The following is a 20540-nucleotide window of genomic DNA, read 5'->3' on the forward strand; positions in this document are numbered from 1 at the left end:
TATAGGCGCACCCACGCTGTCCGCGCAGTGAACGTGGCTGCGTGCAAAGTAGCTTTGCACGCACTAGGGGCAAAAAACGGCTTTTCACACCGGCACTAACACTTACCACCGGTTAGTGAATCAAGCCCATGGTGTAGTGCTGTATAATTTCTTGCTGCTCGGTACTGTTCTGTATATTTACTGGGACAAAGTGGTCTACCTTCTGCTACAATGCAGTGGTCTATATCTTAATATCATGGCCAGTTTTAGATGAAATAGGTCTTGGGTGAAAATGAATATAGTAATTTACCGGCGTTTAGTGAATCAAACCCCATTATAAAGGGTCCTTTGCAAACAATGAAAAAGCTTAAAAGGACAAACTGGAGTTGGCACACAAATGACCTACAAAGTTGCTTGTATTGGAACACAACAAGGGAGACACTATAACAGTGAAAAGAAGCAGTGGATATCTCACCGCAGTTTCTGGATGTTTGAGGCAATTCCAGACAGCCGGTAAATCCCATCCACAATGCCATACTTCTCTATGAACTCTGTGCAGCTCCGCAGAACCTGAGGGACTTTATAGAGGAAGAAGGAGGAGGAATGGATTACAAGCCACATCACAGCCAGATGAACAAAACAGCAATTTCCTGCCCACACAACAGACAATGAAGTGTACATTCACTTTATAATAACACAAGTGAGCACTTAATAAAGTCATTCAGGCAATTATTGTCCTGTCTGTGCAGCTGGATCTATGCTGGCTGCCTTCCACCATCTGCTATTCAGCCACTATTAACTCTTTCTGCTCACTCATGCCACTACCAGCAGGCATATGTGTTATGTGTAACTACCTCCTGGAAGCCCCAGGACATTGTATTGGTCTGTGCACTCATGCATTCTATGAACTGAAGAAGGATCAATTATATTCAGCTTTCTGTGGAGACAGTGGTGTAGCTACAGGGGAGCAGCCCCTGTGACTGCACCGGGACTTAGAGGTGTATGGGGCCCCAACTTCTAACCTTCCCTCCCTCCAATAGTCCACATTAGGTGTTTTGTAGCTACACATTATGGATGTGAAGTAGATCCTGATGATCACACTCTTATGACCCTGGCAAGGTGAACCCCCAGGCTGTAAGAGTCACTAAGGGGAAACAAGGGAAGAGTTGGGGGGGGGGGGGGGGGGGCGCTTTTCAAAGTTTTGCTGGTGGGCCCCTGTTTAGAGATACAGTAAAGCAAATACATAGCTGTCTGAGTAGCCAACAGTATAGTCACAGGAAGAAATCGGTCTCTGTTTTATTGTTGTCTCTGTGGCTAATGGAGAGGCTTCCCCTCACATTCTGTGGCACCATAGAAAGTGACAAAAGTCTGCAACAGGATAGATTGTTATATATACATTTTGTTAGTAGCATAGAAAAAGTGTAACAACCTATGTAACCTATTTATGAATAGTTGTATCACTATACAGGAGATTCTCTTTACTTCCTGTTGTTTCACCAGGGACAACGATCTGTGGAATAAGGGCACAGACAACAATGGGAAACCTGACAGACATTTAGCCCTGGGTTTGTAGGTGTCAGGTCCACTTGAATTGGCTGCAGATAGATCCGTGAAGATCTCTATGGCTAGTAAGATACATTCTCTGCACACTTATGGCCACACACTGGATGACTGACCTGGCAGATTTTATCAGATCAACCTACTCTTCAAGTGCTTTACCAAACCAAATGTGCAGTGAAGCTTCACTGTGTTGCTTTCACACATCCAAGCAGGTGCTGCAAAAAAATAGTATGTTTGTGGAGATATATTGGGGTGCTGATGCTGTTAAGGATAATACAGTAATATATTTTCATTTTCCCATTTTTATATCTGCTGTAGTATGTCAAAGGTGTAGATATGCAGGCTAGATTCATGGACTGTTCATGTATTTGTTCTGGTGGGTCACTAGACCTACATTTGCATCTAAAGAGGTCTTCAGTGAATAAGACCAGTCACCTTCAATAGGCAAGGAAGCAGCTCATTAGTCCACTAGCAGTCACTTTTGATCTGCTGTCCCAGGTGTGATTGTCTGCGTCTGTCTACAGGATTACAGGCAAACTGCTACCTGTAACCAAAATTCAATCTTTTCATGGATGTGCTAAAATACACTTTAACCAAGGAAATAATGTGGAGGAAGCTTTTTGATGTCTGCAGAATTCAATGGGTGAGATTGTATCCTGCCAAACTTCAAGAAGCTAAAACAGGAACCCCCTTTGAAGTTTGCATATCACAAGAAAAATTATGACAAGCGTTCGGTGATGTCACAAACGGGGAAACTGCATTAGTTCCTGGGGGCTGGACATTAAATGCCCCAGGGGACACTTCGGACTATTTAAGCTGGCCCAGGACAGCCACCGGTATCTTCTCTCGGAGGTAGCGAATAGTTAGGGATGATCGCGACTCCTGGTCGAAACGGCGTCCTCCCGTCAAACAACGTTCTAACCTAAGCTGGTAACGTTCTTTTTTCCCCCGTTTATTTTTACGCAAATATCCGTGTGTGTTATCTTTGTAACTTTTATCTTGAAACTATTTTTACTTTGTTTTTTGTAATCTTTTTGTATATATTAAGTTCTGCACTGTTCTATGTTTTTCTGGAATATTAAATTATTATTTAATAAGCTTGACTTCTGCCGTACTAAACTAACACTCATAGCCTAGAAGAGACTGAAGTGTAACCGTGTATAAGTTCATGCCTAATTGTACGCTTGAGCAACACTACCGTATGAAATTGTAATTGCATTGTGTGTGGGGGCGTTTGTCATACGTTGGCCTAAGCGCGCAGCTGACCCAACGTACGAACAACGGCAGTGCGAGTAGCGACAGCAGAGTGGCTAACAGTATCGTTTCGGAACGACTGTTAGTGGGTCTTTGCTTCACGACAGTGTAAGATTGCAACTGTGTGTGTGTGTGTGGTGCGTGGCGTTCCCGTATTTGGCCTAAGCGCAAAGCTGACCCAAATACGAAAACGCGGAGTGCGCGCTGAGGACTCGACAGCAGAGTGGAAGTGTCTAGCGAACCGCTAGTGGTGGCAGTGAGAGGTGTTCTGAGGGGTCCCAGCCTTGTTTTAGCTTGGCTAAGGCTGCTTCCCCTCTCAGTCTGGTCAAACCCGCAGTCAGGAACCGTATACGCAGGCGTGCCGCGGGCCGGTTCCTGACAATGTTCATTAAAACTGACAGCATACAGTCAATGTTGCTTCTCCTCACTGCATATTTACCTCAGTGATCACCTGCACTGTAGACAAATTCTGCTGATATGCCAGTGTGTGGCCAGCATTACGTCTCTGCACCATTTGTCTGTTGGCACTAGTGACAAATAGGACACGTACACATAAGCCAGCTTGCGGACAACCTTTTAATCAAGCCAAAGCAACATCCCTGCTGCATATAGCAGTCATTTCCGTATTTGCACGTTTGACATGATCAGGAACGGTTGATATTTACCAGTAGTATGTTCAGTCATTCAACAACCAATAAAACAATGATTTATTGGTCGTTTCTGACCAGCCTGCAGATGTGTTTACTTCTGACCAATACACAATGTGATCAGTTTCATAATATTGTTTCTAAAGAGGAGGTGAATATATAGTTAATGGGTAAAAGGCTGTAGATTACCTTATAGTAACTGCATTGCTAGAGAGAAGGCATTACTGAGTGGGTAGCTTAGCTCAGATTGTTAAAACCAGGTAAAGGCTGAATCCTGATTACTCAGCATACTAAAATGATAGCAGTCTTTTAGCAATCTTACCATCCTGTAGAGGGATGGGTGTGCCAGAATCAGGCATTTGTTTGGAGAATACCAGGCTTTTTTTCATTTAGGAAAGGATTTCTGTTGTATCTCTGCCAACCATGCTCCTGCAGTCCTGGTCTGTATCTGTCAGTCAACTGTGCTCCAGCAGTCCTAGACTGTCTCTGCCACCCACACCTCTGCCTGCAGTAGTGATGTAGCGAACATCAAATTTCGCATTTGCGAACACGAATTTACCACAAATGTTCACTAACCGGCTGTTCGCCACTGACTCCATAGACTAAAATAGCAGCCGACGCTAGCGGTTAACCACCCTGGCGTTCAGTTTCCCCAGGATTTCCGTGCAAAAAGTGTTTCAATTAATTTCCAATAATTTGCAACCATTTTTTTTTGCAATCAATTTTTTTTATATTGAATTCAATACAGGCTATTGTATTGAATTCAATAAAAAAAAATAAGTGTTTTCTGCAAGATGTTGATGACGCTGTGTGACCCTGGTGTCATCAACGCCGATCAACGGGGGACATGTGATCGCCGAGGGAGAAGCAAAATCCGCCAAGGGACATGGAAGAAGACACTGGGGAAGCTATCAGAGATACGCGACGAGGGATCAGCATGCAAATGGTGAGTATAAGACCCAGATGTATAGGTAGAAGATGTGCAGCCAGGTATAGTTAGCCAGATGTATAGTTAGCCAGGTGTTTAGTTAGCCAGATGTTTAGCCAGGTATATAGTGAGCCAGGTGTGTAGCCAGGTATATAGTGAGCCAGATGCTTTGCCAGGTATATAGTGAGCCAGATGTTTAGCCAGGTATATAGTGAGCCAGATGTCCCCCTCCCGATCCTCCCCCCCCCCCTCCTAGCACGCTGTGGCTAGCTATCTGTGCTACCCACAGCGTGCAGAACAAGCACACCCTAGGGAATCCCTGGGCAGCCAGCAGGGCAGAGAATGTGCTGGGGTTCCCCCTTGTATGTGGAGGCTGTGCTGGCGGGGAATCCCCCTCTGTGTAGGTGGGGGGATCCCCCTTCTATTGTGGCTGTTGCGGCAGGGGATCCCCCTCTGTGCGGATCCCCCTTCTATTGTGGCTGGGCAGGTGGCCTATCCCCCTCCTCCCCCCTCCCTCCCCCATCTAAGCCCATTGAGTAAATAGATGTACTCACCCGAGGGCTTTCTCCAGCGACGGCAGCAGCACTTCCTCCTCCATCTCCGAAGTCTCGTTCTCTGTACAGTTACATTACGAGGCTTGGTGACGTCTGGCTGCCCAGGGATTCCCTAGGGTGGCTGGATGCTTGTTCTGCACGCTGTGGGTAGCACAGATCGCTACACACAGCGTGCAGTCAGGCATCCAGCCATCCTGGGGAATCCCTCTGAGGAGAAAAAAATGCAGCCGGTGGGGCAGAGAAACAGGAAATCTTCCTGTCGGCATGGACGAGCTCAGCTCGTCATTAACGTTTTTTGCAAGTTTTTGCTGGACGAACTCAGCTCGTCCATACCGCCAGGGAGGTTAATAGCAAATCCCCCGTACATGCTAGAAACACTAAATTTGCAGGATATAATAAAGGAGTACTGTAGGGGGGTAGGGGGGGGAAAAGAATTGAACTTACCTGGGGCTTCTAATGGTCCCCCACACACCTCCTGTGCCAGCGCAGCCACTCACCGATGCCTCTGGTTCACTTCCGGAATTTGCAACTTTAAAGTCTGAAAACCACTGCGCCTGTGCGGTCGCGCCCTCCCTCCTGCTGACGTCACCAGGAGTGTATTGCGCAGGCCCAGTATGGTCTGGGCCTGCGCAGTACGCTCCTGGTGTTGTCAGCGGGAGCGAGGACACAGCCGTGCAGGCACAGTGGTTTTCCGACTTTGAAGTCGGAAATTTCAGAAGTGGACCAGAGGTGGAAAACAGAGCATCGGTGAGTGGCTGTGTGGGCACAGGACGTCTGCGGGGGACCATTAGAAGCCCCGGGTAAGTTCAACTAATTTTCCCCCTACCCCCATACAGTAGTCCTTTAAGGAGGACAGTGGGAGCATGAAGAAAATATTCAGAGTGTGGGAAATATATATAAAAAAAAATGATGTGGGGTCCCCCCTACCAAGCCCCCCATGCAGACTGGCATAGCCAGAATATAGAGCCCCGGCCACATGAGGCTTTGTTCCCTGAGCTATACCAGCCCGCATGGTCCATGGTATGGAGTGACTCTGGGGGAAAGGGGTGGCCAAGCCTCCCCCTCCCCCCAGAGCCCTTGTCCAACCCATGTACAAAGGGCTCTTCCCCACCTCTGGCGCCCCAGGAGGAGGTGGGGGCCGACTACACCTGGAGGGGTTCATGATGGCATCTGGGAGTCCCCTTTAAGACGGGGATCCCCAGATACCAGCCCCCTCCCCAGGAGAAATGAGTATATGGGTACAAAGAGGCTGCCACTCTATGCTGGGTGTATTGTGTCTGTGCTAGTGATGGTTGATCAATTAAACTCTCCTGAGCATAGTGGATGATGCCTCGTCTACGCCTCTTACTGTTGCATTGGAATTTCCGCTTAAAGGAGAACTGTAGTGGAGGTATATGGAGGCTGCCATATTTATTTCCTTTTAAGCAATACCAGTTGCCTGGCAGCCCTGCTGATCTATTTGGTGGAAGAAGTGTCTGAATCACACCAGAAACAAGCATGCAGCTAATCTTATCATATCTGTCAAAATTGTCAGAAAAACCTGATCTGCTGCATGCTTGTTCAGGGTCTATGGCTGAAAGTATTGGAGGCAGAGGATTAGCAGGATAGCCAGGTAATTGGTATTGCTTAAATGGAAATAAATATGGCAGCCTTCATACACCTCTCTCTACAGTTCTCCTTTAACAGGTGCACACCAAGGGAGCTGCAACCTTCACATTAAGGTCCCACACTCTGAACATTATATATATATATATATATATATATATATAACTATATGTTCTTTTTGAAAAAAAAAATGTTCTTGCTCCCACTATTCTTGTTAACATACCATGCACATTTGTTGTTTCTAGCACGTTCATGGGCTTTGCTATTAACCGCTAAAGTTGGCGGCCATTAAAACATTTCCCACATTCACTCCAAGAACTTTAAAATCAATTTTCTCAAAAACTATAAGGTCTTTTTTCCCCCTCTTGTTTCTACTGTCCTCCTTAATATACTCTGCAAATTTGGTGTTTCTAGCACGTTTGGGAGCATTGCTATTAACCAATAAAGTTAAAGGCCATCAAAACATTTCCCACACTGCCCAAGAACTTTAGAGTCAAATTTCTCAAAAACGATAAGGTCTTTTTGAAAAAGATGGGGACTTCCCCAAAGTCGGTGGCCAGTGGCTTTAATATAATAAATGTAAACGCAAATTTTTAACAAAAAAATGTGCGTTAAATGTGAACGGCCTAAGTTCACCAAGAACTGTCCACCGGCGAACAGTTTGGGCCATCTCTACTCTGCAGTTCTGCATTGTCTCTGCTTTCTGTGCACTTGAAGGACAAACTGTCACTAAAAACAGTGCTCATGCAGTTTTGGACATTCGTTGCCACCCATGCTCTTGCAGTCCTAGATAGGTTATTGAGCCTGCACTCCATCAGTCCTAGACTGGAGACAAAACCTGTGTTTCTGCAATTTTGTACTAGGGATAGGGCCTGTGTTCCAGCAGTCTTTAGACTGGAGACAGATCCTGTGTTCCTGCAGTCCTAGACTGGAGACAGATCCTATGTTCCTGCAGTCCTACACTGGAGACAGATCCTGTGTTCCTGCAGTCCTAGACTGGAGACAGATACTATGTTCCTGCAGTCCTACACTGGAGACAGATCCTGTGTTCCTGCAGTCCTAGACTGGGGACAGAAGCTGTGCTCCAACAATCTAGTACTTGGGATAGTCTAGACTGAGGAAATAACCAGTGCTCCTGCAATCTAGACTGGGGACAAAATCTGTGGACCTGCGATCCTGGACTGAGGATAAAGCCTACACTCCTGCACCTGGACTTTCTCTGTCACCAAAGCTTCTGCAGATCTGTTCTGTATTTTCATAATTTTTTGTTTGAAATAAGTGCACTAGCAAGATGTGCTCTGGGGCCATTTCTTTTTTTTATTTCTGAGAATCATACAGGTCAAATTGTCGTAGTAATGTGTAGTAAAATGTGTCTCTACTCAAATTTTGCACTTCCATACTGTTGCAGATTATTTAGTGAATCATTTACACAATAGAGCTTACCATCAGTACACAGCTGATTAGATGTGGGTCACATGATTCTCCAGGGCAGAGGTCATAATAATATACAGGCTTTACATGCCTGGGCTTCTCCCAATTATTCCTCAGGACAAATATGCAGAAGGCTGGTGTAAACAGACCCTCCTCCAGCCCCATACACAAAGCCAGATTTTAATTACAGGTGATAGAAACTGCCAAGTACAGCAGTCTCATATCAGGAAACTCAACGTCAGAAGCACACTAGTGCATAGAAAACACGGCTATTTACTTATGTGAAGTGGAAACAAAACTCACACCAATAAGTAGTTATAAACCGAGACTGAGATCTTATTATAAAACATGATATACATAGCCATGATAATAGAAATAAACATACAGAAATAAGCTCTTAACCAGGCCTATTCCTCCTATTGCTGCTGATGGTTTTCTCATTTACAACTGTTAAAGTTCACAAAGATCTACATCATCCATGTTCACGGACTTCCCTGATTATTCAATATTCTGATTGTATTTCTGAATTAACTGAGAATTGTCTAGGTGCCTAAAAACACCAGATCTATTTATTTTCTTTGGTTAAACTGAATAAAATATAATTTCTCCTTAACCGAGCTACATCAATTTGTTGCTATAGCTACTTATGTTAGTTGTATCTAGTATTAATAGAGATGTCCCCGAAGCCATTAACAACATTGATAGGGTTCTACCATGCTGGACCACTAATGAGCGAACTCTATTTAATTATTCAGTAGACCCTGCAGCAGGGCACCTCCTCTCACCTCTCCATAGAGTAAAATAGCCGTTCCCAAAATGATTTTTCCTTGTGAGAGTTATTGAATGGTTGTACAGTACTTAGCTTTTCAAGATGTTTACCTTGCAATTCATTACAAATGTTAAAGTGAGACTAAAGGCCCATACACAACGTCGGATTTTTCTGAACGACGGGTCGTTTGAACGTCCCGTCCTTCAGTCATTCGCACGCGGAATCAGACGTGTGTACGGACTATCGTTCGCGTGATAAGACTGGTTTCCAGCGATCCGCCCGGCGGATCACTGGAAACCAGTCTTATCACCCGAACGATAGTTTGTACACATGTCGGATTTGACGTGCGAACGACTGAACGACGGAACGTTCAAACGACGGGTCGTTCGCAAAAATCCGACGTGTGTATGGGCCTTTAGTTGCCCTTGCCATTGCTCTTCATCTGCAGCTCCTCTCTGAAGATCTGTACTCTGGCTTCCATTTCACCTCAGGATCAAATTCAACTTATAGTAATATGGTTTACCTTTAAATAACTTCAAAGACCATTAGTGGCATATCTAGGGGTGCAGGCATGGCTCATGCCATGGGCGTTACAGCACCATGCCTGCTCCTGTGCTTCCCTGCTATACCTCCCCGTCACTCAGACCTCAGATCAGATTAATGCTGTTATCTGCGGAACATGGCTACTTAAATTATGTATGTAGGGCTATTTAATTTGTTTATCATGAGGCACCTGGCTACTTAATGACTAGATTATTTTACCTGGAGGCGTGTGACTACATAATTATTTTATCTGGATGCTTGTGACCACACAAGTTGATGACTTATCTGGAAGCACCTGGCTACTTGATTCTTTGATCTGGAAGCATGGAACAATTTGATTCTTTTATCTTTAATCATGTGACTACTTTCTTCTTTTTATATGTAAGCAGGTGACTATATATTTAATTTTAAAGCATATGGGTACTTAACCCTTTTATTGCCAAGCACGTACTAGGTACGTTGTGGCAGCTAAATGCCTTAACTGCCACCAGCAATGTACCCAGTAAGTTATTTAGCAGTTTTGGCCGCAAAAAGCAGGGGGAAGAGGTGCTGACATCATTCCTTCCTCCCTCCTCTGCCTCCCTGAATAGCTGGAGCCAGCTGTCGGTGTGTAATTACTCACCTGGTCGCTCCTCCATGCTGCATGTCCCCCGCCGGCAGCCGCCTCCTCTCTTCTTCCTGGTTCCTGTATGATGCGTGATTACATTTGCGTCCTACAGAATTGTAGAGGTAGAGGTTCCTGCTGCGGGCGGGGGAAATGAAGCATGGAGCTAGCAATTGGATGAGTAATTACACACTGCACCGCTGCTCCAGCTACTCAAGGAGACCACAGGAGGGGGGCCCCATATAGAGGGAGGGAGAATGATATCGCCCCCCCTCCTGCAGTGGCACCTATACCTGCTATCTATATTGGGGTCTCCTATACCTACTACCTATGCTGGGGCAACTATACCTGCTACCCATAACTGCCACCTATACTGGAGGCACCTACACCTATATTGGGGCACCTATATCTGCTACCTATACTGGGGCACCTATTCCTGGCTACCTATACTGTCTGCACCTATATCTAGCTACCTGTACTGGCGGCACCTATTCCTGGGTGCATGTCATTTCGGCGCTGCTCAGTTTCCGCGTGGTGAGAGCCGAATGACGGCTTTCACCGCTGCCACAAAATACTGAGGCGGCGTTAAATACTATTCCCCCTCCGAGTTGTCGCAACTCGGAGGGAGATGTAATTCGGGGGCTGCCAGAGCCCCGAATTACCGCTACGTGCCCTGCGTAGCATAACATTGCTGCTATGGGGCGCCCTGTTTTGGATCTGAGAGCCGAGCGCCAAAATAAGCTGATCCACCTATACCTGGCTACCTATACTGGCTGCACTTTTATCTGGCTACCTGTACTGGCGCAACTATTCCAGGCTACCTATATTGGCTGCACCGATATCTGGCTACCTGTACTGGCATACCTATTCCAGGACAGGAAAAGTGGGATACCAATACATATCTGGTATTGTTGGATTCAGCAGAATACAAACAGTAACATTGTTGTCAGTAAATGTAATTCTTCTTTGAAAAAAAAACAAACAGAAAAATATTTTATTTTTTATTTAACTTTTTTTTAAACATTTTTCACTTAGGGAAAAAACAATATATAATATGTCTCATTTCATGTTGGTTTTCTTGTCAAAAATCCTAAGTAAACCTAATGAGTGCAAAATGTCTAAAAACTGCTTAGCAGTAGATGTTTGCGTTTAGGACAAACCGTCCGGCAGGAAAAGGGTTAATCCGAATGTCTAGGGGACCATAACTTCTAGATTTATGTATCCAGGGGCATATTAAACTTTGGTATCTAGGGAAAACACAGCAGTTGAGTCTAGAGTCTTATGCTGGGTAAACACGTTGCGTTCCCACACTCCATTCCCGTCGATTTGTTTATTTCCGACATGTCCGATTCGCGGGTCGATGGATTGTTTGGTCAATTTGCCATACTTTACATGGCATTCGACCTAAAAATCATCGAAATGCGCGGAAATAATCAAATAGTCGGGAATCGAGCGGTGCATTCGATGCGGGAACGTAATGTGTGTACCCAGCATTACAGCAGTGATGCAGCTTACAGATAAAAGTTAAAGGGTCACTACAGCGAAAAACTGTAAAATTTAAAATATGTGCAAACACATACAAATAAGAAGTACATTTTTCCCAGAGTAAAATGAGCCATAAATTACTTTTCTCATATGTTGCTGTCTCTTACAGTCGGTTGTTGAAATCTGACAGAAGTGACAGGTTTTGGACCAGTCCATCTCTTTATAGGGGATTCGCAGGGATATATTTATTTTCAAAAGCACTTAAATGGCAGTTGCTCTGTCCAACTGCCAAAAAACAGTGTAGGGAGCAGGGAAGCCGGCCAGCATCATTGTTTAAATCCTTTTTCGGGAATATCTTTATAAAGAATAAAAGCCTTGCTGAGAATCCCCTATGAAGAGATGGACTAGTCCAAAACCTGTCACTTCTGTCAGATTTCTACTGCCTACTGTAAGTGACAGCATTATAGGAGAAAAGTAATTTATGGGTCATTTTACTCTGGAAAAAATGTACTTCTTATTTGTATACGTTTGCACATATTTAAAATGTTACCGTTTTTTCGCTTTTTAGTGCCCCTTTAGGCCTCTTGCACACTGCACGCGATTCCGATTCAGATTCCGCTTTTTAATCAGTTTTTACATCCGATTCAGATTCTGATTTGCAGTTTGCTCCCTGCACACTGCAAATCGGAATCTCAGTTTATTTAAACTACCGACTCCGGGTACCCAAAATTGCTCCGACTGACTCCACAGCCCTGCCCCCCTCCTTAACCGAGTGGGACCTCAGAGTGGGAGGTTAGTGTTAGGTGTTAAAAGAGGGGAAGGTTAGTGTTAGAATAGAGTACAGAGGAGGAATAAGAAGATATATTTCCCAAAAAAGAAACTGGCAATATTCTGAGGCAGAGAACTAAGGAAACCCTAACAAATGTATGTGAGAAAGGATGCTGTTTTTTGAGAGGAAGGGGGCTCTACCTGGGAGGGAGCAAGTTCAGTGTTTGCCATAGGTGCTATATTACCCAGATACGCCCCTGAAGACCATGTCTCACCTACATTTCCTCACAATACAAAAATACAACCCCAACTTCCACATTCATACCTCTGATAATTTAATTATCCCTTCTTCACACATTATCTCCTCCCATGCATGCTCTGGTTAGTCCTTCCCAATATAACTTACATTTTTTTTTTGATTGATCTGGGATGGGGTAGGAGCAGTGGTCGATCGATTGGCCATAGTGTTGCACTGCACCGAACAGTGCAAGATTGTGGTTAAAATGATTTTCAATAGATATTTGCTAAAATCTATTGAATATTGATGTACTGTGTGTGGTGGGAATTGATTTCAATCTGATCAGATTATGATCAGAGAGAGAGTGATTAATCAGTTTGCCATATCAGGATAAATCGCAGTGTGTATGGCTAGCTTTAATTTGCCAACATTTTGTCAGCTAGTTGTGCTTTATTTGAGAAGAGGTGTAAGAATTTGTCGCCAAACACTGGAGTGAAGATGGGCACGGAAAGTTAGTATTGGTTTGCATTATCAGTTAGACATAGATTACAAGGGGAGGTTAGGGTTAGGTGTGAGGAAGGGAGGTTGGTGTTAAAAGGTTACAGTTAAGTATCCGATATGGGTTAACACGTTAGGGTTAGGTGTGAGGAAGGGGTTACAATTAGAAGGGAAATTAGTTTAGGCATCACAAAGATGTAATAACATTACAGATGTAATCACATGAATGGATTATATCTACTACATGCACTGCAGGGACTAGGGACATGCAACATTACTACAGCTATTGCCAGCTGCAGCACAGAAAAAGCAAGATAGATGCCCTCATGTAGATGGTTGGATTCAAAGCAGCCCCCATAGGTAAGTAAATGCATGCTGCTCCCCCCAAAAACCCTGTGGCCCCTTTTACCCCTAATGAGTTGCTCTCAGTTATAACTTAAAGAAAACTGATTTTCAAAGTAATGCCCATGTTTTCCTATAGAACAGTTCCCACTTAACCGCGTTTTAACTGAAATCTTCTTCCCAATGCACTGCTATAGACAAAATGCGTACCAACGCGCGCACTAACGCAAACCAACTGATTAAGTGTAAACGGGGCCTCAGGGAGGTTCTCCCTTAGCGAGAGCCGAGAGGTTCTTTATATACATTCACAAAATTTGGTGCTCAGCTCCCTTTGAGGCTGTATATACACTGTGTTGCTGTGACTGTGTAAACGTTTCTGAGACACATCCTTGTCTAGACTGTAGGAAGCTGCAGTCTACTCAGAGGACCTATACATACATACATACACCACAGCACTCGCACTTAAACCATCACCACCTCCACAATATAATGGCCAGAATCTCAAAATCTATCACTTTGATGAAACAGAATAAGAAGGCTGAAATTTGTACAGGGCTAATGACATTCGAAAACTAGTGTTTAATTAACATGTCAGTTAATTACGGTAGCTATTAAGGTACATATGCATGCATGAAAAATGTCACCTGCAGGGATCAGGACTTCATCTCTTGGGTGACAGTTCAGGGCTGAGCGCTGTATTGATGCCTCACTGTTGCTATGGAGGGACGATTGCGCAGTGTACAGTGCAGCTGTTTTGAGCAGGAGGGGGTAAAAAGGAGAACAAGGTGTTCAGCTGAGATAATCAAGTGCTTCAAATCTCTCTCTAGGGAGGAAGCTGTACCTGCTATATTCTTGGCCGAGACGACCTTAACCAACTGTCTCGACTGAGAACCCTCTAGCGTGTGTATGTGACCTTAGTTTTGAAATATGACCTGTTCTCCTACAGCCCACATGGAAAAGCAAGAGATTATAAATCAAATATCAGCTCACATCTATATTGCCCACCCACACCTTATCTTCTACCCCAAAGTAATGTTTCCTGACTCTCACATAGCCCCCCCTCCCTGACCTATCCATCCCATATATATCCTTTCACTCCCAATGGCATCTTTCCTGACCCTGATAAACCATGTCACCTCTCCTAGTCCCCACCTATCCCCCCTCGTTTAACCTCTAACCACCATTTATGCCTAATAACTACCTACCCATCTATTCCTCATGTATCCTTCCAACCACCATGGCACCTATTCTGACTTTTTTTTTTCTACTCCCATACTTCAAAATACTGTGCGCACTTCACCATGGGCTATGCTCCTCTCATCTATGCTTTCACCTAACTATGTCCACCTTGTTGTTCATCTCTCCTGTATATCGCACTGACAAACACAAACCTACAAACACACGATGAGCTCCCAGGTTGACCTGTCCTGCCCTTGCATTTCTCTTGCAACCTCATTCTGTCTGTCTGCCCTACCAATTGCTACTGTCAGACCTATGCTGTGTCTAATTGGCATATATCTGCATGTTAATATTAAAGCTCCAACGTTCCTAGGAGGCCCTTGGGACAGGTAAAGAAGAAAAAAGTATCTGCAACGTATATCTCACAAAAGTTGTGTACCATTTTCTACACTATCCAGAACTAAAGCAAAACAGTATTGTGGGGTTCAGGACCAAGAGCAGTGGATAAAGTTAGGTGGTAGCTGTGTAGTCTGCAGTTGACAGCTCCTGACTTATGAGGAAGGAGGGAAAGAGGATATATAACCAGGATCTGTATAATAACAGAAACTGCCATTGTGACAGTGCATCTGACAGGAGGTATATCACTCACACCTGGTTTCAGGCTTCCAGTATCCAGAGGTTCCCAGGGATCACACCCCAGTGCTAGCAACTCTGCCCTGTAATTATAACTGCCACGTGCTGCATAGGAATGAACATGTCTTGTCTATCTGCATGGCAGCTCCTTCTAGATACACACAATCACTCCACCTACTACACATATCACCCCATACATAGCAGCACCAGACCTATTGCACACAGCACCCCATGAACTAAACATAGCAGCACCAGACCTACAGCATCCCATGTACTATAGATAGCAGCAAACAGCACCCCATGTACTATAAATAGCAGCACCTGACCTACTGCACACAGCACCCCATGTACTATACATAGCAGCACCAGACCTACTGCACATAACACCCCATGTACTATACAGAGCAGCACCTGGCCTACTGCACACAACACCCCATGCACTATACATAGCAGCACCTGACCTACTGCACACAACACCCCATGTACTATACATAGCAGCACCTGACCTACTGCACACAACACTCCATGCACTATACATAGCAGCACCTGACCTACTGCACACAACACCCCATGTACTATACATAGCAGCACCAGACCTCCTGCACACAGCACCCCATGTACTATACATAGCAGCACCTGACCTACTGCACACAACACCCCAAGTACTATAGATAGCAGCACCTGACCTACTGCACACAACACCCCATGCACTATACATAGCAGCACCTGACCTACTGCACACAACACCCCATGCACTATACATAGCAGCACCTGACCTACTGCACACAGTACCCCATGTACTATATAGCAGCATCTGACCTACTGCACACAATACTCCATTTACTACGGTATGCATAGCAGTACCTGACCTACTGTACACAACACCCCATGTACTATACATAGCAGCACCAGAACTACTGCACACAACACCCCATGTACGATACATAGCAGCACCTGACCTACTGCACACAGCACCCCATGTACTAAAGATAGGAGCACCTGACCTACTGCACACAATGCACCATTTCTTATACATAGCAGCACCTGACCTACTGCACACAACACCCCATGTACTATACATAGCAGCACCCGACCTACTGCATACAACACCCCTTGTACTATAAATAGTAGCAACTGACCTACTGCACACAACATCCCATGTACTATACATAGCAGCACCTGACCTACTGCACACAGCACCCCATGTACTATATATAGCAGCACCTAACCTACAGCACACAGCACTCCATGTGCTATAGAATAGCAACACCTGACCTACTACACAAAACACCCCATGTACTATACACAACAGCCCCTAACCTACAGCATTACATGTACTATAGATAGCAGCACCTGACCAACTGGACATAGCACCCCATGTACTATAGATAGCAGCACCTGACCTACTGCACACAGCACCCCATGTACTATAGATAGCAGCACCTGACCTACCGCACCACTTGTACTATACACAGCACTCCATGTACTATACAAAGCAGCACCTGACCTACTGCACACAGCAGCCCATGTACTATAGATAGCAGCACCTAACCTACTGCACACAACACCCCATGTTCTTTGGAGAGCAGCACCAGACCTACTGCACACAACACCCCATGTACTATACATAGCAGCACCAGACCTACTGTACACAAAACCCCTTGTACTATAGATAGTAGCAACGGCCCTTCTGCACACAGCACCCCATGTACTATACATAGCAGTCCCTGACCTACTGTACACAACATCCCATGTACTATACATAGCAGCACCTGACCTACTGCACAAAGCACCCCATGTACTATACATAGCAGCACCAGACCTACTGCACACAGCACCCCATGTACTATACATAGCAGCACCTGACCTACTGCACACAATAACCCTTGTACTTTAAATAGTAGCAACTGACCTACTGCATACAACACCACATGTACGATACATAGCAGCACCTGACTTACTGCACACAACACCCCTTGTACTATAAATAGTAGCAACTGACCTACTGTACACAACGCCCCATGTACAATACATAGCAGCACCAGACCTACTGCACACAGTACCCCATGTACTATACATAGCACCCCTGACCTACTGCACACAGCACCCCATGTACTATACATAGCAGCCCCTGACCTACAGCACACAGCACCCCATGTACTATACATAGCAGCATCTGACCTACTGCACACAGTACCCCATGTACTATATAGCAGCATCTGACCTACTGCACACAATACTCCATTTACTACGGTATGCATAGCAGCACCTGACCTACTGTACACAACACCCCATGTACTATACATAGCAGCACCAGAACTACTGCACACAACACCCCATGTACGATACATAGCAGCACCTGACCTACTGCACACAGCACCCCATGTACTAAAGATAGCAGCACCTGACCTACTGCACACAATGCACCATTTCTTATACATAGCAGCACCTGACCTACTGCACACAACACCCCATGTACTATACATAGCAGCACCCGACCTACTGCATACAACACCCCTTGTACTATAAATAGTAGCAACCGACCTACTGCACACAACATCCCATGTACTATACATAGCAGCACCTGACCTACTGCACACAGCACCCCATGTACTATATATAGCAGCACCTAACCTACAGCACACAGCACTCCATGTACTATAGAATAGCAACACCTGACCTACTACACAAAACACCCCATGTACTATACACAACAGCCCCTAACCTACAGCATTACATGTACTATAGATAGCAGCACCTGACCAACTGGACATAGCACCCCATGTACTATAGATAGCAGCACCTGACCTACTGCACACAGCACCCCATGTACTATAGATAGCAGCACCTGACCTACCGCACCACTTGTACTATACACAGCACTCCATGTACTATACAAAGCAGCACCTGACCTACTGCACACAGCAGCCCATGTACTATAGATAGCAGCACCTAACCTACTGCACACACCACCCCTTGTACAGCACCTGACCAACTGCATGTACAGGACCCATTCCACTGTATAGCGGTACTTCCCTAATGTTTACTCACTATAAGCAGAAGCACATTATCTACTGCATACAGTATCAGATTAACTATAAACAGCACATAACCTATTGCATACAGCATTCATATTCACTATACAGTATATAACAGCATTTAGCATCAGATTCACTATAGGACATCACCTACTGCATATAGCATCACATTCACTTTAAACAACGGCACATTTCCTATTGTATATAGCATTACATACATTATATATATGAAACCGCACATTACCTACTGCACACAGCATCAACAACATCATGTTTCCTGCTGCATAGAGCATCACATTCACTATAAGCGTTAGAACATCATCTAAGGTAAACACCAGATTCACTATACATAGCAGCACGTTACTTACTGCACACAGCATCACATTAACTATAAACAACAGCATGTTACCCACTGCATAAAGCATCACATTCACTATAAACAGCACATCACCTAAAGCACACACCAGATTTGGAAACTATATAAACATTTCACCGCACTTCACTCTATAGACTTGTTCTTCACAGGAAGTGGGATTTTAAGACCTCACATTTTGAACAGGAAGTTGGTAAATTGCAAGGGTCTTCCATTTTTATGGAAATGTGTACTGCTGCCAAGCACAGCTTTAAAACAGCTTTTTAAATTTAAAAATGCAGTAACAAAAGTAACACTTCTAATTTTACTAAAGGACATCTGTGCTCAGAATTCAACAACTTCTGTTTTTAATTTGACTGTGATGAAAAGATTCTGCCTCTACATCAGAAAAAATCTGCACACATACAATAAGTGGAACATGAAGACGATGTGTTAATTTAATGCAACAATTCAGACAACCATTTAAGCCTGGTACACACTTTCAATTATGATTGGCCAATCACTGACCAATTTTACCACCTCCATGTAGTTAGACTGTTTACCTACACCATTTGCTCAGAGGAATCATTATCTGTTGACCCTACATGGAGGTGGTAAAACTGGTCAGAGATTGCCTAATCATAACTAAAAGTGTGTACCAGGCTCAAGCTAAGCAACCTGCCCATCAAAAGCTCAAAGACACTGACCTGACTGAAATGTCTATAATCATGTCTGTAATATACCAGCAAATGTGCAAGTACTCTTCTCTTTATACAATTCCTCTGCTAAAATTAGGATTAATTACAGTGACAGGTAAGTGTTTCCAACACAAAACATAATGATCACTCAGTTATTCCCAGCTCCTCACTTCATAAAGGTTTTTTTTACATAACTAAGCATGCTGTGCCAGCGGCCCCGAAATTCTGGTGGCCTAATACATGATCTTATCTCTGAGGTTTCTCCTGGAGATTATAGAGTATATAGAGCTTCACATATCTCCATCGCATTCCAAGGATCAAGCCTAAAAATGATTGGCGGCTGGGGTGAAGTGACAGTTATTAGTACTGACACTTTGATGCATGAGGCCCCCAGTCTTCTGGATGAAATTGCTTTGTGGTAAGAAACGGACAAACTACCCACCATCTAACTAGCTAACATGTGCACTACTATTTAACTGCACAGCTTTAAAAAATAATCAGGCACTTTCATCTCTAGCAGAAGGCCTGATGGGGTACTTCTATTCCCGATCAGTATGTATAATACTGTGTGGACAAGACCAAGTCACTCTAGAGCCTACGTACATCCTGAGGACTCTAGAGTGCATTTTTCATACATAGCAAGATGACACTTAGATATTACATAGACATAAATGATTGTCATCTTCAACTGTCCGTGGGCACGGTACATCTTTTCCAGATACCCTCCGGCTTTCTTATCTGGAAAATCTGTCTTATCTGATTCAAAGAATCAAAAGGCCAGGCAAAATATTACAGCCATTTTCTGTTTTTTTGGCTCCTGCCAAAGATATCCTTAAGTTCCATCCTGCCTTCTTTCACCAGCTTAACTTCTTTGGTAATATGAGTGGCCACTTCCCACAAGTGCCAACCCATCCTTAAACCAAGGTAGGATGCTGTGGCCACTACGTGAGGCTTACATTGACATTGTCGGTCAGCCAATTCCTAACCAGTATTAGATGTGCTGTCCTGTATATAAGATGCATGCTTTGGATAAGGGTTAAGATAGTCTGATGCAATCTCGATTAAAAGTAGCAACATGCTTGTAGCTACTCTTTGTGCACAACACTAGTAGTGACATATTTAGTTCTCCCAGGTGATGTGTACGAAATGTTCGTGACAGTTCTGTGCACAGAGGGTGGCGGTGCTTGCTTGACAGTTGTAAGAGGCTTTTATTTTCCCACAATGTAACAAGGTTCACAGACAGCAAACTGTCAGGACCTTGGTCATGACATCCCACTATGGGAGGGGTTTCACCACAATATCAGCCACACAGACCGCCCCAATGATCTATTTGAGAAAAGACAGAGATTTCTTGTGGGAAAGGGGGTATCGGCTACTGATTGGCATAAAGTCCATTCCTAGGTTAAATTTCCTCTTTTATTCAAGATTCACAATT

General features: G+C 44.4%; 1 protein-coding gene across 17 annotated transcripts in view; it reads right to left on the bottom strand.

Moving 5' to 3' along the window:
* ARHGAP32 (Rho GTPase activating protein 32) overlaps positions 1-20540 on the bottom strand; it is a 562915-nt gene that overhangs the window by 38882 nt on the left and 503493 nt on the right. For 13 of the 17 annotated variants that reach the window (XM_068240358.1, XM_068240357.1, XM_068240361.1 and 10 more), the window contains 2 exons: positions 13850-13954; positions 455-557 (listed from right to left, as the gene is read on the bottom strand). In XM_068240358.1, coding sequence (XP_068096459.1) covers positions 455-557; positions 13850-13954 — 208 coding nt within the window. The remainder of the gene's footprint in view (positions 1-454; positions 558-13849; positions 13955-20540) is intronic. The other 4 variants (XM_068240356.1, XM_068240362.1, XM_068240364.1 and 1 more) reach the window with 1 other exon arrangement.

Source organism: Hyperolius riggenbachi, chromosome 6 (assembly GCF_040937935.1).
Source record: "Hyperolius riggenbachi isolate aHypRig1 chromosome 6, aHypRig1.pri, whole genome shotgun sequence".
Taxonomy (NCBI): domain Eukaryota; kingdom Metazoa; phylum Chordata; class Amphibia; order Anura; family Hyperoliidae; genus Hyperolius; species Hyperolius riggenbachi.